Source organism: Brachionichthys hirsutus, chromosome 11 (assembly GCF_040956055.1).
Source record: "Brachionichthys hirsutus isolate HB-005 chromosome 11, CSIRO-AGI_Bhir_v1, whole genome shotgun sequence".
NCBI classification, from domain to species: domain Eukaryota; kingdom Metazoa; phylum Chordata; class Actinopteri; order Lophiiformes; family Brachionichthyidae; genus Brachionichthys; species Brachionichthys hirsutus.
Window position 1 is genome coordinate 6,614,032 of NC_090907.1, and position 23,465 is coordinate 6,637,496.

At 42.5% G+C, this 23,465-nt stretch overlaps 1 protein-coding gene across 1 annotated transcript in view; it reads right to left on the bottom strand.

The window, feature by feature from the left end:
- Positions 1 to 3,970: 3,970 nt before the first annotated feature.
- zgc:77784 (uncharacterized protein LOC402947 homolog) overlaps positions 3,971 to 23,465 on the bottom strand; it is a 43,294-nt gene continuing 23,799 nt past the window's right edge. Inside the window, exons 7-27 of the mRNA XM_068745760.1 lie at positions 23,119 to 23,243; positions 20,364 to 20,535; positions 19,766 to 19,971; positions 18,103 to 18,184; positions 17,737 to 17,905; positions 15,548 to 15,714; positions 15,022 to 15,143; positions 14,686 to 14,902; positions 13,843 to 13,961; positions 11,904 to 12,081; positions 10,782 to 11,000; positions 9,996 to 10,038; positions 9,776 to 9,912; positions 9,403 to 9,687; positions 8,813 to 8,936; positions 7,753 to 8,078; positions 7,422 to 7,538; positions 6,576 to 6,755; positions 6,162 to 6,283; positions 4,865 to 4,871; positions 3,971 to 4,050 (exon numbers count right to left, since the gene is read on the bottom strand). Of these exons, the coding sequence (XP_068601861.1) occupies positions 3,971 to 4,050; positions 4,865 to 4,871; positions 6,162 to 6,283; positions 6,576 to 6,755; positions 7,422 to 7,538; positions 7,753 to 8,078; positions 8,813 to 8,936; positions 9,403 to 9,687; positions 9,776 to 9,912; positions 9,996 to 10,038; positions 10,782 to 11,000; positions 11,904 to 12,081; positions 13,843 to 13,961; positions 14,686 to 14,902; positions 15,022 to 15,143; positions 15,548 to 15,714; positions 17,737 to 17,905; positions 18,103 to 18,184; positions 19,766 to 19,971; positions 20,364 to 20,535; positions 23,119 to 23,243 (3,197 nt within the window). The remainder of the gene's footprint in view (positions 4,051 to 4,864; positions 4,872 to 6,161; positions 6,284 to 6,575; positions 6,756 to 7,421; positions 7,539 to 7,752; positions 8,079 to 8,812; positions 8,937 to 9,402; positions 9,688 to 9,775; positions 9,913 to 9,995; positions 10,039 to 10,781; positions 11,001 to 11,903; positions 12,082 to 13,842; positions 13,962 to 14,685; positions 14,903 to 15,021; positions 15,144 to 15,547; positions 15,715 to 17,736; positions 17,906 to 18,102; positions 18,185 to 19,765; positions 19,972 to 20,363; positions 20,536 to 23,118; positions 23,244 to 23,465) is intronic.

Here is a 23,465-nt window from a genome sequence, read left to right on the forward strand (position 1 = left end):
TCCACCTTTATCAAATATATAAAACTGAGCTTTCTTTTGCAAAACACATCGAGAATATTTTTCAAATGTACTCCACTTTGCCCTCATAAACACACGACAGCAATCATTCTCAAAGATTGTAAAAGGTGAGCGGTTGGGAAATGACATTAAACCTATAAAGAAACATTATTTAAATAAAAAATATCACACAGTGATAAACATTCATTCACGCATCGCACTTTGATATTTCGTCCTACCTTTTCCTTTTTTTTTTATGCAGAATAAGTCTGAGATTCCAATTTCTTTTCGGGTTGCCAAAGCACAGAGGAGCCCAATATTGCTCAGGCTGACGGGAAAGTTTTGTTTGTGCGTAGGAAACCAAGCGGACAAACGGGTGGATGGGACAATGCAGCACGCCGAGCCACAACCAATCACAGGGGATGAGTTTTGTGTTTTAGGGAATCTGCTGAAAACACAAATCTGTTAAAGAGCTGCACACATCTCAGCGATCCTGATGACACGGGGCTTTTCATTCAAAAGGCTGCACAACCGCATGCAGTCGACTCACGGCTGACAATAGGAGGACACAGAGCTGTTGCTGGAAACGATAGTTCAACACATCATTTTAAGCAGTGCAAATGGAAAAAGCTCAGACACTTTTGAGTCCTGACTTTGACCTGTTTTAAGTGGCTCTCTCTTCTAGGGACGCTGATGCAAAAAGAAACGTCTCAGTGAATACGAGGTCATGTCTGCCTTTTGATGCAATACTTTTACTTTTTTTTTATTTTTTATTTTTTACAAATTACTGTAGTTAAACATGTGTAGCATGTTCCTTTACATCTAATCAGATTTGTCAGGAAGGAGGAATGAACATTTCAATGTCACAATAGCAGTGTCACTCACCACCATTAACTGTTTCAATTTCACAATCACTCAGAGTAAGAGTGGAACTACAATAACTAGTACTCAGAGAGCGCAGACCTCCGCCGAGCAGCTCATTCCCCTCATAATTAGATTTACATCATCCACATGGTGATCTGGATCATCACCAAAAGGTTCTAGATTGTTCTTGATATATTTATACACCAACCATGAAAAGAAGTGAATCAGAGTTTATGTGTTTTTTTAACACATTTTTTAATCCGTAAACGGGGTTTTCAATGTTAAAATGTAAAAACTATTCTGGATCTGATCCAGATGAAATTCCGTGGTGAGATAGAGGCCTCCACTCTACACGACTGTGTCAAATTCCATAAACATCAGTCAATAATCAACCGAGATATTGAGGAACAAATGTTGATGCTCCATACACTGCAATATTACAGAGAATTCAAACTGATCCAGAATCCAGGCTTTCCTGTGGATCATCAACAAAATTCAAGCATCTGTTCCTGGTAACATTCCCAACATGGATCGGACACTTTGATTTGTTTTTTCTATTATGATAAGTCAAAATGAATTCAGTGACACCATCAGCCGAATTGCTTAAATCATGAAAGCATGACACGCAACATTAGTCACCACCCCATTCATGGCTAAACTCTGTATTTAGAAATATCTCTGGATCTCCTTGTAATTTACTTTTAAATGAGGAGCGCCGTAAAGTTTTAGTCACTGACATTTACCTGCAGTTCTCAGCAATGGCCAATAGATGGGGCCATTTCTCCTCGGACGAGCGCGTGGAATGAAAGCTGGGTTTACTTTAATGTGATCACATTTGATGAACATAAACATAACTATTATTTATGTTTCTACCAGCTCAAGAATTCAGCTAGTGTTTGTATTGTCTTCTTATCATACCCAAGATAATCACTTATTAATTATAAAAGAATGATGACTGATGCTCCAAATTGATTACACTATATTTTGGCTACTGGATTTTATTTTTATTTTTTTATTTTTTTCAGTTGTTGTCTTTGTGTCTTAAAAATGATTTGCATACAACCTTATCCAGGTGATTTCACCAGGACAATGCTGATGAGTTTATTGATCTACCAGATGAGATACAAATAGGTAAACATCTTACCTAAGGATATTTTAGCAGAAAAAGCTGCTGACACTGGAGCTTCAGATAAAAATCACTGTGCCCCTCGGGTTCTTGATGTTTATTCAGTATTGATCAGCTCTGTATTTGTAAATTCTTCATCTAGGTTTCTGTAATTTTGTGATGGTGTATTTTTGGTTTTCCTTTCATGTTTTCCAATTATAATTGTAGGAGCTGTGGCTTGTGGTTTGAATATGATTGGAATAGTTGGTTGTGCTGCTTACACAACAAATATGTTACCAACTCAGAATTGTCTTTAATTTAGTTGTGTTAATCCACCATTTTCCTTGCGTCAATCCCAAAGCTTCCCAAGGAATACCTACCGTATACGTTCCCAGGTTGAGTGTCACTAAAATTGAAATGATTTTCTCACGCTGTTCCTTAAATTACATGAATTTGGAAATCTCTCCACTCAAAGGTGCAGCATGTTTTTCCTGCTTCACTTGGATGTTTGACCTTCATTGTTTGAACTGTTGACTCTAAAGTTTGACACTAAGGTTGTTTTCACATTCGGCTGTTGCAGGAGAAAAGCTCTCTGTCATATTAGGTCTTTGTGATCTTGGGAAAAAAATATATATAATGTATTATGAAAAAAGACTGTAAACTTTATCAAATGCATGTAGCATGTTTTTTATGTTAGAGAATTAAGAGTGTTAAAGTTTGGGCTCGATCAGATTCTATGCAACTTCAAATTAATTCTACAAAGCAAAGAAGGTATTATTGTTGGATGTGAGGAGGCGGAGCATCCGCTGCGTGGACCCGACCGCTCAGTGAAATTGCCTCATATTGCAAACCTCAAATGGTAAACAGCAAAGGAAACACTTGCATGCATTCCCTCTGGATTTAGCAGGAAATGTCATTCTTGCTTGTAATTAGCTGTTTTGTGGAAGATCACACATCAATTACTCAAAACTGTATTTATGAACAGCATTAAAATGTGCCTGGAGGAGATCTTTGGCTGAAGGTAAACGACTGGAAAAGCAGAAAAAAGACAAAGTGTCCTTTTTGGCCAGCTTTTAATGGGTGCACTTGAAATGGCCTGAGCACCACAGTGTGGCCAGTGGAGCAGAGCCATCTGTGATGGAGGGGGGGAGTAAACAGAGACCCTAATCCATTCACTAGGCCTGAAAGCATACATTTGTAGGACCCCTCTAAATTGCATAAACCCTTCAAATTGCATGGGATTACCATTATCCTCCCAGCCTGGTGGGACTACGTGATTATTTGCCAGCGGCCAACTCATTTTCCACATCATCCGACAGCCGCTGCCAAAATACTGAAGGACACTAAAAAAGATCTGAACTCAAGAGGCGGATTTCTTTTTTAATCCCCTCTTGATTCAGACAATATGAGATAAAAGCAGGATTCATTCAGAGCCCAGGAACAATTTAAAGTCCTGTAGAGGTTATCAATAAAAATAAAATAAAACATCCATCACCAATCATCGCTGCTTCTGTGTTCCCAGAGGTCACGCTAACATGAAGGCCAAATGTTGCACCCTACGCAGGCTCATTGCCCTCGGTGCTCAATGCTAAGCATGCTATCGCTCTAATGTCTAGCAGGCCAACACTGTTTACCAGTTAGAACACACATTATTAGTTCTACACACTAGGATGTTTATTACTTCTAAGACGAGGCTCGTGGGGATGATTTACGGGTTTTCCATCTGCGGACAGGAAATGTCTTGGAGAGAAAAATTATTTCTTGCAAAATAATTATGAATTTGTGCCTACGATTTAATTGAGTGGGTACAATCTTGAATTATTCATTAATGTGATTATCTTAATTCTAATCAGCAATCCTGATTAGAGTGTCCTCCTCAGACTACCCTGTATGGATCACATAGCTTTAATACAGATCTGATATTGATCTCAGCTATGCAGCTGGGGATCAGTACTGGTTTGCATGAGATCCCTCTAACCTGCTAACAGACACTGCAGATGTCGTTCAGGGAGCACTTCCTATGTGCCTCTCATCGTTACCTGCACAAGGGCTGGAGAAGTTCTTAATTGCCATCTTGTCTTTATCTGCAAGACATTCACAAAGTCAAACATTGTGTCGGGCTGGATCTTGAGCCAAGAAACGGTCATTAAAATTTGAAAACAGTCACAGCAACAGATTCAGAATCAGTCAAAAGAAAGATGCACAGACATGGACACCTCGTGGATCTAGGAACCTGAAATCCATATTTGGAGGGAAGCAGTATGCTTTGATTTACAGCGTGTACTAAAATATTTTTACACTATAAGTCAGGGGTTCCCTCTTCCAAGGCTCGCACCCCAAAAAGAAAAGTATTTGTTCTCGCACCCCCTACGAAAGCAATATCTCACATGCAGATGAAGAATGCAATTTAGACAAAATTTGAGCAACAAATAAGCTTAAAGTGTTTAAAGGTATTAGCAAAAAGAATATATATATATATAAACATTTAATTGTATTTATTATTTTTGCTAAATTTCATAATTCAAGGTTTGGCACCTTCTAAAAGGCTATCTCGCACCCCCGGTTGGGAAACCCTGCCATGTCCGTGACCTCTTGTTTGCTCCAGTACATCTGGATACTCGTTATTGATCGGTCCGATTGGTGAAACTCTCATCTGTGATTGGTGTTCGCTCTGAGTGCTGTCAGAGTTCTGCTATGATCATAACTGACGGACCACATGAATAACTAATGAATACAAATGTTTGCACTGATTAGTGCAGTTCTCCATAGATCGAGTGTGCGTGTGTAGGTATGAGTGTGCGTGTGTGTGTGTGTGTTACAGTCAGATAAATTCCCACACAGACAGGATAATTCTTGTACCAAATGTTTTATTGGACATTTCAAAAAGCTCGAACACACCGGTGATCTACAAGGACACCACAGGACACAGAGATGAGAGCTAGAACGACGACACGTGCACTGACACACTGATGATGGCTCATTAACACATCTTCTGCTGCATTTCACCGCCAGTCAAACACACACATCATGGTTTCACGGTCAGGAGGAAACAGAAGATACATTCATTAATGCACTAGTCCCCCCCCCCCTTTGCCTAAAAATACAGTCATTTTTAAACCTCAGATGAATTTGTAGAATCTGATTACATCTTTAGAAATCTAAAAGGTGTCTATACACATGGAGGAAAGGGTGCAGCAAATGACAATGACCTTCGCCATTTCCCGTTAGTCTTTTGTCGTTCCTGTGGCAGCAGATGAAGAAGTCATGAAGACGTGATATGAGACGGGGAACGAGAGGGATTCATGTCGCGTCGTCTGCCTCGGTTCACATGAGGCTCTGTGAGGAAACGAACAGAGAGTTAGGACGCTGGAAATGTCTGAGAACGTGTTACATACGTGATCACAGAGGCCGTCACACAGTGAAGAGCGTCGCCGTGCCGATTATCTGATACCGATCTAAATGTTTGATAGTTTTCTTTTTCATCTGGAAGCACAAGCTGATTACTTTCTCTTCACTAATGACTAAGAGGTTCTGACTGGGACGTTTATTCTAAAAAAAGCTAATGCTCTCTGATAATCAGCTTCCACTCATGTTCCAACCCGTTTTGAGACACGTTCTCAATTTGCCCAGTAAAACTAAGTCCTTAAAAAACATGATGACAAACTATCATAAATGGCTTTACTCTTGTCCATGTTGTAAAAGCGATGAAAGCAAACTGTCAGAAGCAAACAAAACAATAAATTATCAAGATTGATCTTTTGTGTGTGACCCTTTCCTTTTTGCAGTGGTTTCATTTTCCGGATTGGAGAATTGTGCCACCGACTGTTTACCTTGACGCAGCAAACTCCTGTTTGATTAACAGTATCGGACAGAAACGCATTGATTTCAGTTACGCCTTTTGAATTTCTGGACATCCTGCCGTGCGTCCTGCCGTGCTCTCGTAACACACCGGCTGCTGCATGCAGTACGTCGATACAGATACAGACAAATAGTACGGTAACTGTAAAGGGCTGCTTCACAAGCGTTTCAAAATGAGCCATAACCATGTCACAGCATTTAATGGCACATTTTGACCGAGGAACAAAAAGCCTTGCTGGGTATTCTGACCCTTTGCATGTCGTCTCTCTCCCTGAAACAGTGCCCTCTTTTTGTAACCGAGCAAACTACAAAGGTTTAACTGGGAGCACAGACGCACCTCATCCCTCCTCCGGCTGGCAGCGGACCCTCGTGAGAACACTCCCCCACCCAGAGAAGCGTAGCCTGACATCTGGGCCTTGGGCAGAAAGCCGGACTGTCCGTACGGGATTACATTCTCATCTGTAGATAAACACATCACTCAGAGTTACAGCTGTATTTATATACAGTATAGATTAAACCCTACAAGTTATAGAGCACAATGGAAATCCCCCCCCCCCCCACCCCCCCTGCTACTGGAGCTACTACTATTAAATAAGATGAGACGGATTTGCATGAAGGATTATAGTAATATTAATACACATATATTGAGGTTCCAGCTGTTGAGGAAAATGGCACGCACCGCTCATCTGCTATCATCTATTGTTGACGGAATGATGTCACAGAGGTGGGGTGGGGGGGGTCACATATTTACCCTGCGATGACCACTTTGTTGGTCCTCTCCTCTGCGGTGGGAAGTGTTCTCCCCTCTTCTGTAGGACCGGTGAATCGCTCCCCTGCTTCCCGTCACTGTCGGCCCGGCTGTGGCTCAGAACATCAGCGAAGAGCTGCAGGGAGTCTTCTGTGGGAGGAGCAGCTGGCGGCGGCGGCAGCTCTGCGCATGACAATTATGAATGGTGACTAAAAAAATTCAGGATATATTGGAATAGTTTTTAGATTTTATTTGGAGACTAATGGCATTTTTTGCTGATTTTTATAAATCAGAATGATTTTCAAGCCTTAATTTAATCTGACGACTGTAAGAAAAGGGAAACAGCTGGTCTAACTCATCCGAAATGAACAAACCCATTTCAAACTCACATCTTATTTGTTTAATCCAAAAGACACTTTAAATACATCTGGCTGTTTCGGGGGGGGGGGGGATTAATATGGAAAAACTCCCTCTAATCCATGACCAGCTACCAGGCAACCAGTGAATGGGGGATGTCACTGGTCCAGACCGAAAGAGTCCCAATATGGGTATTTATCTTTAGCACAACACACCTTCTTCTGAACTATTTAAGAGCTCTCCGTGCAGCTGTGTAAAAGTGTGTGTCTCATAATCACACTGACAGCACGTTGGCGTTCAGCAGGTGCAGCGTTTAGCACGCAGAGGTTTCTTAATTAGCACATTTTAATATTAAACTGGAACAATGACAGGATTAAACAGGGCGATCAAAATGATCGACTCCTAGGCCAACGCTGTGATTAAAAGTCTAAAAAGAGTCCCCTGAATTGCAATCTTCCTGTTGTTCCGTGCCTTCCGCACCGTGCTCGGTACCTGCTTGGCTGTGCAGCTCTCTCCTGAGTTGCCCATCCTTTGGTGTCCTCTTTTTACTCCTGGATCTGTGTTGCTGGCCTGTGGGGGTGGACTCTGCAGCGGCAGCTGGGGGTTGTCCTGATAATAAAGTACACTGACATTATCCCGAGGAGCCTTGGAGGAAGCTAAAAGAACACCGAGCTACGCGTTGAATAAATGTGATGTGATTTCGAGGCACAAATGTTCTCCGTTAGGTAATTCCGTAAACTCAAATTTCACATGACGCGGCGTGTTTGTGCGCTGCCTCTTGAGGAGTCGCTTCAGATATCCATTAAAATTAATTTATACTGACCTTTGCCGAGGCTCTCCCCCTTGAAATCTTCCGCCCAATGGTGGGTGCTGTAAATCTCGCTGGCGTCACGGCCCTCGGTGTTGGGAAACAAGTCCGGGTTAGACTGGGATGTCTGGGAGCCTGACTGGTGACGAGCCAAGAGGTCAACGCGATGCAGTCGTGGGCTGTCGCTGGGGTTGCGAGTGTCTTGCAGGGGAGGAGACGCCAGCGCTGCCGGCTCTTCTGGTTTGCAGGGCAGACTGGAGAGCTCCTCCCTGGAAGTGTCTATCAGGTAGGATCTGGCAGGCAGCGGAGGACACCAGTCCTCTTCGTCCTCCTCCTCCGTGCTTGAGGACAGATGATGAGCAACGGCAGCATGAGTGTGCATCGAAACTGAACACGTGAAAACTACTTCTATAAAAGTCATTAGAGGCTGTAAATACCGATGCTAACGTTGGACAGCAACTTATTCTAGCACGTATTCAGCATGAAACACTAAATGTCTGTTATTTCAACCTCCACCACAAATCTCAAGAGGGTAGAGAGAGAGAAAAACGGGTCATAGTAATAAAACAAATTATTTAATGTATACAGATATAAGAAAACAATCAGAAGTAAAAAAGAAATTTAGACCACAGGAAAATCAAGATAGAGTTAGAAAGAATGAGAACCACCTCCATGATTTCTCTTGTCAGTTCAGAACCCACAGGGGCTAATTTAATGACGGACATGCCATTGAAAATGGAAAGTACTAATCCAGAATGTCAGACGGTCGCTAATGTCATTAGAGAAGAGATGGCACAGTGAAAGAAGCCCTCCGATCCCATGCCGTTGTGTCTGCCATCTAATCTGTCAGAGCTAGTTAGAGGAGATGCTGGACCCCGGAGCACGTCTCACCGCCTGCAGACTCCGCTGCGGCTGATGCACGAACTCCCCAGACTTCCAGCATCACTTAAGTCTTGTTTGACAACCTCGACAAAGTTGCAGGGGGGTTTGATATCCTACCGGCTTCACTCTTTCTGTCGTGGAAGTGAACAGGACTGGGTGAGCAGTATCCTGCATGAAAATGAACTTTCCTCACCTTTTCTGCTCCTCTTCATCGCTTGTCTTTCTGTGACCTCTGTCGTTGGCAGGAAGAGGCAGGGACAGGACATCCACCCAGGTGAGAGGAGCCGACTTGGGTGGCCTCTGCTTTTCTAATTTATCTGTTGAGACAAAGCTGATCATGACATATAGTGTACCAGGTTTCACTCTACTGTATCCTAGTGAAGCTCCAGCTCTCTCCTTGATGTTGTGTATAATCTCTCTCTCTCTCTCAACCCTCACCCCCCCCCCCCCCCCACTATGGGTCTTAGGTTCTGTTTGCTCTTGTGGGACAAGTTGTGTTCTGTCCTTCCCTGCTGCTACTGTAAAGTGCCTGTAAACCTTCTGTTATCTGGTGCTAAACAAATAAATGGAAATGAATTAATTCAATAGAATTAATTTAGAACAAAAAAATACACTGATTTCTGGAAAATTACATGCATGATTGTTGAGCTTACATTTCACGACAATTTTCTTTATTGGCTCTTCAAGTTTACACAATGATGATACGTGCATCAGCATGCATGAAGTTCTGATGTCATTATAATCACTGTGTTAAACTGCATTGTACTATGTGAAAACACTCACCGCTGCTCTTCCTGGTATACTGGAGCTTTGCATATTCAGACCCAGACTGACCAGACTGGATGGTCCACTGGTCCAGGTCCTCCAGACCCACAAGCCCACTGTTTGAGAGTATTGGGTTGCTGCTGTACGGGTCTGGACCCTGGGTGTAGGTTGTACTGGAGTAGGTGTCGTAGTAGGCCAGCAGGTCTTCCTCAGCAGCTGTGTTGATGGTGCTGTAGATGGGACTGTCGTTGGACGCCGTGCTGGGTTTCTCAAACTGGTTCGGGTAGTTCATGATTCCCGCGGCTGAACAGCAAAAGATTAAAAGCAAATATCCATTCATGATTCCAATCAAAGGCATTTCACTGAGCATTTCAAGTGAGCGAGCTTTTACTGTTGTAATATCTGTCCGAGTCCAGTTTGCCTGAGCAGCAGTTGACGGAGTCTTTTCTGCCGTGCGTGAGGTTTGGAGTGGGCCAAGAGTCAGCCAGCCAGGGGTAGTTGCCCATAGTGGATCCTAACAAGCCAGGCCTGGAAATAGAGTTGAGATTACACCAGCATTCGTGTTGATTTTTTGTTTGTTTAAATCAGAATCGCATGTATCTGTAGTTTACCCTCCGTTGATGATTCCAGATCCTTCATTGTGAGCGAAGCCAACTGGAAGAGGAAAATATTTTTATTATAACTCAACACATTCTAATTTAAATGGGATACAGTTACAGCTAAAATCCCATACTGGCTTCATATTTGAGTCAATAAGGAGACATGTTGACCGACATCCTTGATAAAATACACATCCTTTGATGAATTGATGGATCTGTGCCTTCCACTGCTCCATTCTAGAGCAGGGCATCTGAACATAATTGCAAAATAGTTGATTAGTATGGCAGCAATATATAATATTTATGTTTTTCTTTGAGCTTTGGGCTCCATTGAGTATCTATGAAGATGGATAAATCTCTCATAGTCAACCAATGTGTTGACTGTGTTGATATGCCAAAGGGCATAATCTAAAATAAACTGCATGCATGTGGGGGTTATTATTGGTAAAGATTTCTATGCATCTTCACTCTGTTCATTTTCTACTGCTTTGAAAACTGCCCAGTGGGAATAAATAAATTGTAATTAAGTGAATGTGCAGAGAACGAGAATGCATCGCTTTGCAAAATAAAAACTCAAATTGAGAACGTCTATCCCTGCTGGACGCATGCTCAGCAGTCCATTAAGAACTTTGTCAGAGTCACTTTATGAAAACAACATCTAACGGCCAGTTGTCCTTCAAAACTTTACTTTTTATGAAACCAATATTGACAAAATGCATGTTTTATTTCAGCAATGTGCTCTGAAGACCTGGCATGATGCAAACAATGTGGAAACAGGTCGGCTCTTTTCCCACATGCCTGCTGGTGTGTATGCGAAAGATGTGGTGTAGTGTCCCAGCTGCTTCCTCCTGCGGTGTCGACAGTACAGCCAGCCGCTGAAGCCCATCAGCACCAGCCATGCAGCTACGCACAGCCCTGCGATGAAGGCCGGCTGCTGGATGACGCTTGTGATCTGTGCCGATATGCTGAGGTTACTGCCTTTCTTCATAGGCGTTGAAGTCTCATCCAGTGGAGAAGCTGAAAGACAAGTCACAGAGGACAGCTGTTAGCAAAATTATTTTGCAAAAAGGTTTTTACAGCTGGCTCCGTGTAATAAAAAACCCATTTAAACAGTTATATGTTCCATCAATTCATCTCCCCAGAATTTCTGAATCTAAAGTCAACAAAAGCACTTGGCCACACATTCTTTGTTCTCTTGATGTGAAGTAATTATAACCATTCATTGACAAAACCATTCAAAGTACTATAGATGCCCCCTCTGCTAGAAAAACTAGATCATGCAATCTGAATGCGTCCAAACAAACAAAACTTTAAATGCTCTTAAAAATGCCAGAAATCTTTCACCATGTGAAAAGACAGACATAACAAGTCATTTTTATGCAGGGGGGGGGGGGGTTATGTCTTTACTGCATGGTTTCTGTGCCGCAGCTATTTGTCTCTGTCTTTTGCATGATAACATGCAGAGCACCCTGAATACAATCCCACCTAAATAGAAATTCTGCTGCCACAGCTCCAACAACATTATCAGCATGAAGGCAAAAAAATTAATCAAAGCGTGCAAATTCACCAGGAATGGTGGGCGATGTGTTTTGGTACAGATTTGCAAAATATGCAGCATATGGTAATGTTAAAAAGTCTTAGAAAATACACAATCAAGCACACCCCCTCACAGCTAAAGCTGCATGACAGATGCATCAAACCATACTTTTATTTTCATGTTAATCGATGGATGTAAAATAAAAATGTAACAAACTTTTTCACAGCACTTGAAATCCTGACTAACTCTTTGCTCTCACACTCAAAAACATGCAACGAGTGTTGACGGTGCCTCTAATGTGAAGTCATTCACACCTAATCAAACATTCCACATGCAGATTTCATCTGCTGTGCTTTCCATGTCTGCAACAATAAGTGACTCACTCAGCAGCAGGCTGACAGGCGAACTGTGAGCGCCCACACCAAGGCTGGTGACAGCAGCAACCACAACGGCGTAGCGGACTTCAGGCAGCAGGCCCGTCAGTCGGAGGGTCAGCACCGCTCCATCCACTGTTCGGTTTATCCGCTTCTCCGGCTCCGTGCTGCTGTCCAAACACCAAACCTGATCGACGGGAGACACAGGGCCGAATGTGTTCCTGTTAAAGGGCATTGATTCATGCTGACAAGATGCAACTTCTATCTGGTGACACATTGTCGAGAAAGATAGCGGACATGCAGCAGAGATTAGAGATGTAGGAACTCGAGTTAAAGCCCACAGTTCTGCAGATATATTATTCAGCTTTCGTATATGAAAGGAGCAACATTTATACTACAGTAATACTCTGTGTAGTGTAAATAAAGTGCTTTCTATATTTTGTATTTCCAAAGTTTTTTCCACCATAAAGTGTAAGTCAAGGAGGTTGCGGGTTCGAATCCGACTCCGGCTTCCTTCCACCTACAAAAACGCGCAACTTGATTAGGCGGATTGGTGATTCTAAATTGCCCGTAGGTGTGAGTGTGTGTGTGGCTGATTGTCTGTCTCTGTGTTGCCCTGCGATGGACTGGCGGCTTGTCCAGGGTGTACCCCGCCTCTCGCCCATTGACTGCTGGGATAGGCTCCAGCTTGGCCCACGACTCCATAACGGGCAAAGCGGTTGGAAAATGAATGAATAATTTAATATTTATACAAATAACGTTGTTATTTTTTTCAATTAAAGATGTGGCAGCAAGAGGAAATAAATTTAACAACAAGGTGACGAACCACATGTGATTTTAAACTGTATTTGGAAGATGAGAAAGTTTTCATTTGTTCTCGAAAGTTGGATCATCTCAACACAAAATTAACAGCAAAATATTTTTTTTACATAACATTGAGAATGCAACTTTAACTTTATAATTGGGCAAATCATATTTTCAACAGAAATCATGTTGGTAAACAACAAAGTGCAATATGCAAATGCTGTTAGCTGAGCATTAATCAGGCTGGTGTGAGTCTTATTTTGATAATCAAGCCGGAAGTGCAGTAGAAGTTAAAAAAATATGTGATTTATTTAAATGTTGAGTCTTGAGTTTAAACTAATCCAGGGTAAATTCAAAACAGACTTTTGGGAATTGAAAATGTTAGTTCAACATATCTGATGAAATTAGCATATAGTTTATTATGTGTCTTTTCCTGCAGTCGTAGTCACTGTAAATAAATGCAGTGGAATAAAGAGCATGATATTTAACTTTGCTCTAGTACACTTTACAGCCTTTGAATAAAGGCTTTTCTGCCATAACGCACAATGACTCAATACTTCGTTGAAGTTTATTGTGATAAAAATTCATTCTTTAATTCTGTGCTGCTGATTAAACATTTAATTTTGTTCGACAGTGTGTGCAATTTATATCAAATGGAATGTTTGAGGAGGGTGAGTCTGATAATTGCTTCTGGCTGATCAAATTTTATGATCAAACACAAGTCATTTTCTCACGACTTTCAACATGCAAACGCGAAAGGATCGAATAATTAAAAACATTAGCACTGTTTTGCTTCTGTGTGTTTTTCTCAGTGATGACTAGTAATCAGTGTTGCTGAGAAGTCAGTGTTTTTGTCACAGAGCAAACAGATAACAGGCACAGACAGCGACAGAGTCTTGACAGAGGTGGCGGTGGCAGATATGAAGACATGAATCAATTGTATTAGAATCAGTGTTTTAGGAGCAAAATAACAACTTTGGGCAGCACTGACTAATGACTGCATGAAAAATGCAAACAGCACAGATTACCAGATCCCTTTATTCCACTTTACTGCAGCGGCGTCATTTACACGGAGGTCTTCAAAGCAGAATGGGAGAATGAGGCAGACGCCATAGTGGTCGGATGCTGACAGCTCGAGCCTCACCTTATACTCCCGAATCATTCCGCTCCGAGTGTTGTGAGGCGGCGGCTCCCAGGACACGCGGATGCTGGAGCTGTTGGCGAGCTGCACCACTGACACGGCTTGTGGAGGAGCACTTAAAACTGGAGACCGGGATAAGAAGGAGCATCATTTTTATTAACTCATACAATTCATTCAATGAACTTCTTTTATTATGTTAACTTTCAAGAGAATGGTAATATTCTTGAAATAAAAGTTTAGTTTAGATCCAATGAAATAGTACTTAATTATTTACTATACATGCACAATAAAAAAATAACGTATTATTTAATTTAGTTCAAATTTAAAGTGTCTTCTCATATAAAATTGGTCGTAATATTACTAAATAATAAAGTATCCAAACTGAAGCGGTCTAATATTCCTCTTGATTTCTTTTTAAGGGCAGTTTTTGCATCTTCCCTTCTGGCAGATAGTTTAGATAAGAAGATCGACGTCTCTGCTTGGATCAACTTCCGTCTTAAACGTGTTTTGTAATGGTACAGCTAAAAGCAGCTCTGATGGAAACACTTTCTCCCACGCTCAGCACACAGAATAACTGATTATTTTTGCACTGATTATTGTGCACATTAAAACAATATATAGTATGTCATTTAGTAATTTTACAGTGGCTTAAAGGCAGAGGGGTTTCCTTTCTTCACTCCATTCAATTCAATACACCTCATCCGGTGTTCAACAACCGCTGGCTGCAGCTACATTTGTTTTTCAGGAAATGGAATCGATCCTCACAAGCATCATTTAATTAACAATGAGTTCGACTCAATAAGCCCATCTTTACACTGGGCTTAAGTTACTGCCTGGCATGCTCACCCTCCTCCGGCGTACGCAGCAGCACCATGAGGCTGTCATGCCCCTGCAACTCATTAAAGAACGGCCGTATCTTGACTTCATACTCAGTTGTGCTGTGCAGATCTGTTAGAATGGCACTGTGTTCGGACGTGGCCTCCACATCTTGGACCAGCCAGGAGTTGCCGATAGTCCGGTAAAATATGCGGTAACCCTGAACATATCGAGACTGATGGGCGACCTGGAAAAGAGAAGATAAGACAATAAAAAAAAAAAAAAACACCAGTGATGACATCAAGTTCATTTGTTTGTGCCACGTAACACTGGGAGGAGATTGTGAAGGTTAGACATGCTACGCACAGTCCAGGAAATCCTTGCGCTGGTGGGAGACAAAGTCGCAGGCTTCTGCAGGTAAACGGACACCTCCCCCAACTCCAGCTGCACCTGCCTGTGGTCCACGCCGTGTTCTGTGGGACTCCCGTCTGCAAGCATCGAGACATTGTTCAGATGTAAATTCAATCCAGGCCGGAATCGCAGCTGATTAGAACTTAATCAGTCGCAAAACGAAAAGCTCTCGATGAGATCCAGCTCTGCTTGGGGCTGAAAAGCAACACGCTGAGAAAGAAATGAGTTTAGCATGCACTGTGCACATGAGAAGCGTCTTGCTCCAAACCATGTGGAACAAGCCGTGATTCAGTGTCTCTGTTTTCCTTTAAGTTATGACCTGAAATGAACATTATGGCGTTATATGATATTGAATCATGAACATTATGCAGTTCTGTTACATTGAATCATGAACATTATGGCGTTGTGTTATAGTGAATCATGAACATTATGGTGTTGTGTTATAGTGCATCATGCAGCGGACGCTGATGATGTCACTCACCCTGGGTCCTGACGGGCTCAGAGATTGGGCTGGGGTCACTGAGGCCGAAGGAGTTGACCGCTCGGACGATAAAGAGATAAACCGTGTTGGGGAAGAGTCCGACAACGGTGTGTCTCTCACGTCTCACATGATCCGCCACCGTCTGCCAGGTGCTGCCCACTGATTGGCTGAAGGAATAAAGCCTTATTACCTCACAACATATGTAAACATGGTTTAACTGCACCAATATGGGGAGGCAAAATCTGATGACCGCTATAGGCAGTTATTGTGATGTCCCTAAAGTACCTTCTGAAGAAATAAATGCGCTGCCCTCTGAATGAACATCTGACTCTAGCGCCCGTTATCTGGAGAGCGCAGCTTCATTATCAAATTATCAGTAGATAATGAGGTCATTGCTTCGATTGCAGCGCCGTGTTGCTGATTACCTGATGACACCGATGGTTGGAAGGGGAGCAGTCGAAATGTTTAAATCACACGTTAGCCTATATTTGACCTACAGATGGCATCTTTGGCTACATTGTGAAGGTGAAGGTTTCTTTTTATCTTATGATTAAGTGTAAACTAAGTGTCATAACTCAAGGTAGTAAGAGGAATTTGGGCTGAAACAAAACAAAAAACCATTTTTTATTTAACCAGGTAAGTCAATTGAGAATTAATTCTCTTTTTCAATAAGGACCTGGACCTAAGTCACATGTTTTTGGCGGTGGGAGGAAGCCGGAGAACCCGGAGAGAACCCACGCAGACACGGGGAGAACATGCAAACTCCACACAGAAAAGCCGCTAGGTGGATTTGAACCCGCGACCTTCTTGCTGTGAGGCATCGGTGCTTACCACTGTGCCACCGTGTTTAAATTGTCCTTTATAATTCATGAGTAACTGATCAATTGCTTGTGGAAAAAAGGAGAAAGTGTTCATCAGTATTTCTCATACAAACCAAAAGACATTAAATTGTCACATTTGTTCAACTAAAACACGCCAAAAAAAATTATATCAACACAAATGAGGAGCTGGAAAAATCATTGTGATGCAATAAATGACTCGGACAGTTAATCAAATATGAACATCAGGTATTTTTGACCTATTTGGTTATCTTGTTGAAAGTTAGCTGAGAAGATCAACACGAATTGAATGTGTCTTTCTTGCAGCCGGTTGTAACGGCGGCCTCTGAATGAGTCTGGTGAGGACGGGGCAGCTTAATGCAGGGAGCGTCAAGCAGCAGTATGACTACAATTTAACATTTCCTTCCAGTCCGTGGAGGAAAAAAGGACAAAGTAATTATCACAAACAGGCCACGTCTTCCTGCTATCATCAGGGATTTCTCCTCTGCTACCCGCATAACCAAATATCCTGCACAGAAACAAAAAAAGTCATGCACTTTTCTAAAAAAAAAAAAAAAAGCTGCATTCGTAAATAGTGTTTGAGTGAACACATGAAGATTTCCGCGTATATTAGGAGCTCTCTGCTTTTGTACATGAAGATCTGGTGCTACAGATATTAGTGTCCGTTTTTTCCTTTGTTCCCGACGATTCCTGAAAACGTTCTTTTTCGGGTGGTGGAAGCGTGCATCAATTAACGAGTAGATGCACGCCTGCCGCCTTTCTTCACCCACAGAGACGACATTCATATCTGAACGCTCCCACTGCACCCGTGTCCTTCTTATGCAACGAGTGCCCTCCTCAGCTGGGTTAACATCCCCTCCTTCCATTGCCCCAGGGTCGGACAGAGCTGTCCAACTGACCACTGCAGTAATTGTCTCCACTTTCCCTCACTGTCTGTCTCAGTAAAGCCTTTGGCTGGTCGTTAGAGCTTCTCTAGCTCTCCTCAGATGCGTCGGCTAAATACTGATGCGGGTTTAACTTCGGGATGTTGCATCACAGGAGCGCCTCACTCTCTCAGGGGGCGATGAGTCATCTCTGAACTCTAATTACTGGATATGAAGTGTGTTAAGATACTCTTTTTGCTGAACTCAGGAAAAAGCAAAATGAACAATCGATAAAAAATCTGTTTTTCCCTGTTGGGTTTTCCAAGGATTCTAGCAGGATAAGCTGTGAAACAAATGTTGCTCTGGGCCTCCTTAGCCAAAGTTAAAGGGGCATTCCACCACTTAGGCTGAAAATGGAAGGATGTTGGCCTCTGTCTCCTGAAGAGACAGCCATGATGTGTTAAATGATGAATGTTTCATTGCATACCTGAAGGACTCAATAATGTAGGAGGTAACAGCAGCCCCGCCTTCATGAGGGTTGGACTGCCAAGTGAGCGTGACGGCGTTTTTGGTGACCTCTGTCACCACGGGTTTCTGCGGAGGCCCAGGAAGCTGAATGAGCTCAGAGACTCTGGATACTGAAGAAATTCCATTCTCTGTTCCACAGTAAGAAAACAGTATAATTACGTTCTGTTAAACCGCAACAGCAGATTGTCTCTGATCAATATTTTGACTCAAACCAGAGCGAATTGCAGCCTGGAAGAGCGTGTCACCTCTCCAGCATAAAGGTGTGCTGTGAGAGCGAGTGTGAAGTGTAACAGGGACAGAGTGTGAGTGTGAATGGTGTAAGTACCTCTGACAGTCAGCATCCCGCTCCAGCTCGACTCCCCCGTGGGGCTGGAGACAATGCACGTGTACGTCCCGGAGTCCGCGTCCTGTTACACAGCAGTCCAGACAGACACAAAACAGCAAAGAGAACAAATGCAACCATTTATTGCAACCATGTTGGGATTATGGGGTGGTCAAGAATGAGATTTATGAGTGTATAATATATTAATATATTTGAATATGATTTAAGACAAGAAAAAACAAAAAACAAAGAAGAGGAAGAAGAGGCATCTGCGGAGGTATGCAAGTATTTTAAATATTTTAGACTGGCCTGGGACTTTAAATAATGTTTTATTAATATTCACATTACTTTTTATTTGCCCTACATTAGATCATCAAACATGTTTTCATCCATCATATTCTCGCGAGTCAAATTCAGCAGCCTTAGTATAAAAGTTTATTATGGTAAGAATATTATTGCTTTGCTTCACATGACAGGGAGATATTTTACAATTTCTAAAATTAAAGTATTGATTATAGCAGCTTTATGTGAAAATAAAATCTGAATGCACACTTGACCTTCAACATCAGTTTCCATAAATTCAAAAGCGCTCCATGCACACCTGAGCTGTGACCTTTCCCCAGGAGGACACCATCGCAACCACTAAGAGTTTTAATGCTATATGAGGCCCCGCACAACGCTCTAATGTACCTGCTCTGCTGTTTACATTATGAACTGTATACGCGTGCACGCCTCACTGGCACTCGTGGTGTCGACTCCAGCCCAGTGCTGGCTGACAGCCAGCCTGCTGGAACTATCATTGGACCATATGAGATCATCCACCGCAGTGTTGACCTCTGGCTGACAGATAGCCCGGCGTGTGGTGCAGGTGAACTTATTTAGATGACTAACTACTCATAAAATACTAATGATGGGTGAGGGCATCAGCAGGGTAAATATTTTTAGTATCTCACTCGTCATCTCCATTTCCTCTCTTTCTTTTCTCCCTTGTCATCCCCCTCAATGCCACGCTAATGCATCTCTTCTGTTCCACTGAGCACATTGCCATGGCAGATTTCCCTTGCCTCAGTGGTGCAATGGACCAACATTTAATTCTGCAAGTTTGCTGAGTACTACAGCCAGAGGAAAGAGAGCGGAAGTGGATGGGCGGGGGGAGGGGGCTTAATTAAAAGCCAGTTAGATGATTAAGCATCTATTGCCAGTCAATTAATGGAAACGATGCTGCTTTTGCTCAGTCCTGCATGAACTCACTGACCTGCAGGTGAGGTTATAGCACCAAGGGGCAGCTGACCGCTCTTCCACAGAAGCAGAACACAGTGTTTACAAACAAGCACCTTCATTAGCATTACAATTACACACTGCACAAGCACATAATTGTGCTGGAAAGATATGCACTGCCAAAGAGAGAATGGTCCCTGAAACCCAGCCTCACCTTAATTTTACAAGATTAAAAAAGGAATTCATAATGGTAAAAAGCCAGAAAAGATATGTTGCCGTGTGGGTCGTCAAGAAAGTGAAAGCAGGCCTGAGATCAGAGATCAGGTTATCCTTTAGTTAAAGAACTATCAACTTTAAAAAAAAAAGAAATCAAATTTCTGGTTCTTTCAAATGAATTATAGTTCAGTTGCCACACACACACACGCGCGCGCACACACACACACAACACCTTTATGTCTTTGACTTGCAGAGTGCCGTTCTCCATCAAGGTCACTCTTGCTTTATTTCCCTGAAGTCTCTCGGCATCCTTCTCCCATGAAATCTTGACTGCAGGCCCTCCAATCACACGGCAGTGTAACTGCACCGTTGCACCCAGAGATACAGTCTGATTGGCCGGGCCTTGGCGAATTATTGGTGGGACACGACCTGTAGGACCTACACGTTTGGGAGGACAAGGAGAATATCATGTTGGGGGGGGTCTTCTCTATTCTGATTATGTAAACAATGGAGAAGACACCGAACAACCGGAAGGTAAGATTAGAGAGTTACCAGTCGTGAGAGTGCAAAGGGTGAAAATACTTCACACGTGTAGCAGAAATTAAGACGCTGCATGAAGGATACAAACTCTGCTGCTTACAAGCTGCATGCGAAAGAACATTATACCTAAAGCAGATTTCTCACGCAGCAGGGGGTCGATAATTGTGTTCTGTCTTGGTCTTTATGAGCCTTAATATAATACGGCCACTCAGTCATTAATGTGTTTTTTTCCCCTCATTAGCTGATGGTACAGACGAAGGAATAAGTGACTGCGTTGGCTCCATTCTCACCTCCCTCCACCTCCAGCAGCGCCTTGGTCAACACGCTTCCCGCTACGCTGATGGCCTGGCAGATGTAGAAGCCCGTGTCCTCGGGGTGGACGTCAGTTATGGTCAGCTCGCCGCTCATGGAGACAGAATAGCGGCCAGACTGCGACGGCGGCTGGCCGGGGAACAGCAACATCTAAACACAGACATAAATAGCAGAGCAGAGGATGCAAGCGACACCATGTTGGATCTCGTCCATTTCCATTATAGGAGTAATGTGTAAAATTTATCAAGGCTGATATGTCGCAGCTCGTCGGTTGTGATATAAGCTATTACTGTAAGTGGGAACACAGTTTCAAGCTTTTTGCTCCTTTCCAACGATGATGCATGTGTAGCACCGTTAGCATGACAGGCTGAGAATGTCTAATGACGTTGAAGCAATCATCCGCGCTCATGTCTTTGTCTCTGCAACTGCAAACACAAATGGTTTCTTGCACTGAGAGATTAAGTACTCAACTTTCAGTCGAGAATATTGTCTTCTTTTAGTATTAAGCAAAACAGCGAACTCAGGCTCATTGTAGTCATTCTCCCTGAGATTCATCCATCCATTTTCCGGAACCACTTCGTCGCCCATGTGACACGTTTTCGGACTGTGGGAGGGATGCTGGCGAACGGAGAGAGCCCAGGTGTGATTTTGCAGGGCAGAGGAATGTGGTGACCAATAAGGCTATAAAGCAAAGGCATGGGTTGTTTTGATCTTTAGGGGTGCTTCATAGGGTGCCTCCCACCCTCTTTTCAGTATGTGAGGTGGATGTGGAAAAAGTGGGAAAGGGTGCACATCAATCCCTTCAGTCATCTATTTCATTCCTCTAAGAGGCTTAGACTTCAGTGGAGGGACAAAGGTTACAACGGCACACGTAATCCCACAAATACAGCAGGAGCGCTCCACAAACAGCCAAGCCATGCCTCTACTATCCTGCAGGCTGAGGCTTATTCACAAAATCCGTAATTGAACTTTCTGTTTGTTTTTCTGCAAAGCTTCTAAAAACATCTGAAGCTGCTCCTCCGAGCCAGCAATCCTGGAAGCTGTTGAGCAACGGGGTATTTATATTTATAGCTGGGTACAATGTGGAAGGAGGACAGTGTTTATCTACAGCTTTGCCCTGAAGATATATTTCCCACACCTGGTGTTCTTCCTGGCGCCGCTCTTTCATTTTTAATTCTTCAACCCACTCGCTTACAGCGCAGTTGCTTGCAGGAGAAACATTCCCCACCAACGCAAAACTGCAATCCATTCCAACATTTTGTGTCTACTCGCATATCTGAGCCAAATGCAAGTGCGATGAGCTCCTCTCTCTTGTTTCACGTTCAAAAATGTCTCGAGGAGACATGGGAATATTGTAAGAAAAAAAACAGTGCATGATGCAGTGAGTCTTTCTCATCCTTTCCAACAGAAAAGTGTGAAACTGATATATGATTAATACAGAATGAGCAAGTTTTTGACACTTTCTGTTGGGGAGGCTATTTGAAAAGCACAGCTCTCTCTAATTAGTTCACAGTGAAAGAAGTTAAACTGCAGCCAAACTAGCTGAGATTCAAATATAGTTTGCTGAGCAAAAGTTGCATACAAGACAAATAAAACCCCAACAGCTGAATCTAAAAAATAAATGACATTTTAAGACTTGGTGACACAAAATATTTCAGTGAACTTTTAAAAGCCGTGATCACCTACAGCAGTCATAATATCCTTGGTGGCTTACTTCTCAGAGATTTCATTTATATATCCAAGAAAAATCACAAGTGTTCAGTGTTATTGGGAATATTGTTCAATTCGTCAAGTCACAAATTTAGTTTTGGGGTAAAATGTTACTACTTAGATATAACTTCGTACATAACTGGAGATGAAACCCCGTCAGCTCATTTTGATGAGAGTCACATCAGATCCACTGGAGAAGTGAGTGCATCTCTATTCTGATGATGTCAGTAGTCGACTGGTGTCAGTACTGCCTTGGTTGTTTCACTGTACATACAGTGATACTCAGTAGCTGTCGTGCATTAGAAGTAACTAGTCCTGAAGAACAGCACCCATCATATTGTGGTCTTAGTACTTCCATTACTTATGGATTTACGCAAGAGTAAACGTAAAATAAAAAAATATAAATACAAATAAAAAAGGTAAAATATTCCTCAAATATCAAAAAGGGACCTTTCCAGGATATATTTACATAAAGTTTCCGGAAAAAGTAGTGACCAGGTTGTGAGTCATGCACCAGAAAACCTCTGCGATAACGAGCCTCAGTTCAATCTGTAAACGACAACAACTAAAAACAATAAAAGTTATTAAATAGCTAATAGAACCGCTTTTGCTTTGTTGAAAAATGCAGAATGGCATTGAAGTCCAATTGTAGCCATGGAAACAGAGAACACAATAATGACAAATAGCTCTGAATCCTAAAATGCACCATTTATAGTGTTGTGACTGATTGGTGCAAAAAGCTATTGAGATATTTTTCTATGAGTTCTGCTAGAGAATTAAGAAGTGACGGATGGAACTCATTCCTGTATCCTGGCGTTCCATTATTAATCTGCAGGCCTGTTTCTGGGTACAATCAGTGAGACACCTGGAGTCCAGAGTCCAGACGTGTGTCACACAGTTTAACACGAGCTAAAAGAAACAACGTGTTTGTTGAACAGGCAGCTACAAAATGTAATCAAACGAATGAAAAAGAACATTTCTACCTATGACACAGGCAGCCATTCGCCTCCTGCAGGCTCTTACCTGGCTGCCCTCTTTCTGCCAGAATATGGCAGGTGGAGGGTTTCCAGTGGTGCTGCATTGGAAGGTGATGCTCATCCCCTGGGTAGCAATCTGGTCTCGGGGCTTCATGGCAATCTGAGGGGGAACTGTAGGAGGGAAAGTAGCAAGGTCACCCTTTTAAAGCCTCGTTTCTGCTGGGAAATACGCAAATTCCCGGCGTCTTTAATTTTCTATTTCCACTGTGTAATCAAGAAGTTGTTTAGGAAGTACAACAACAAAAAATAGTTGATTACATTTAAAAGTACTGTATTTAATAATTCTACTTAAAGCAGTGTTTTATTAATTTTAGCGTCAAACGCAAAAGTACT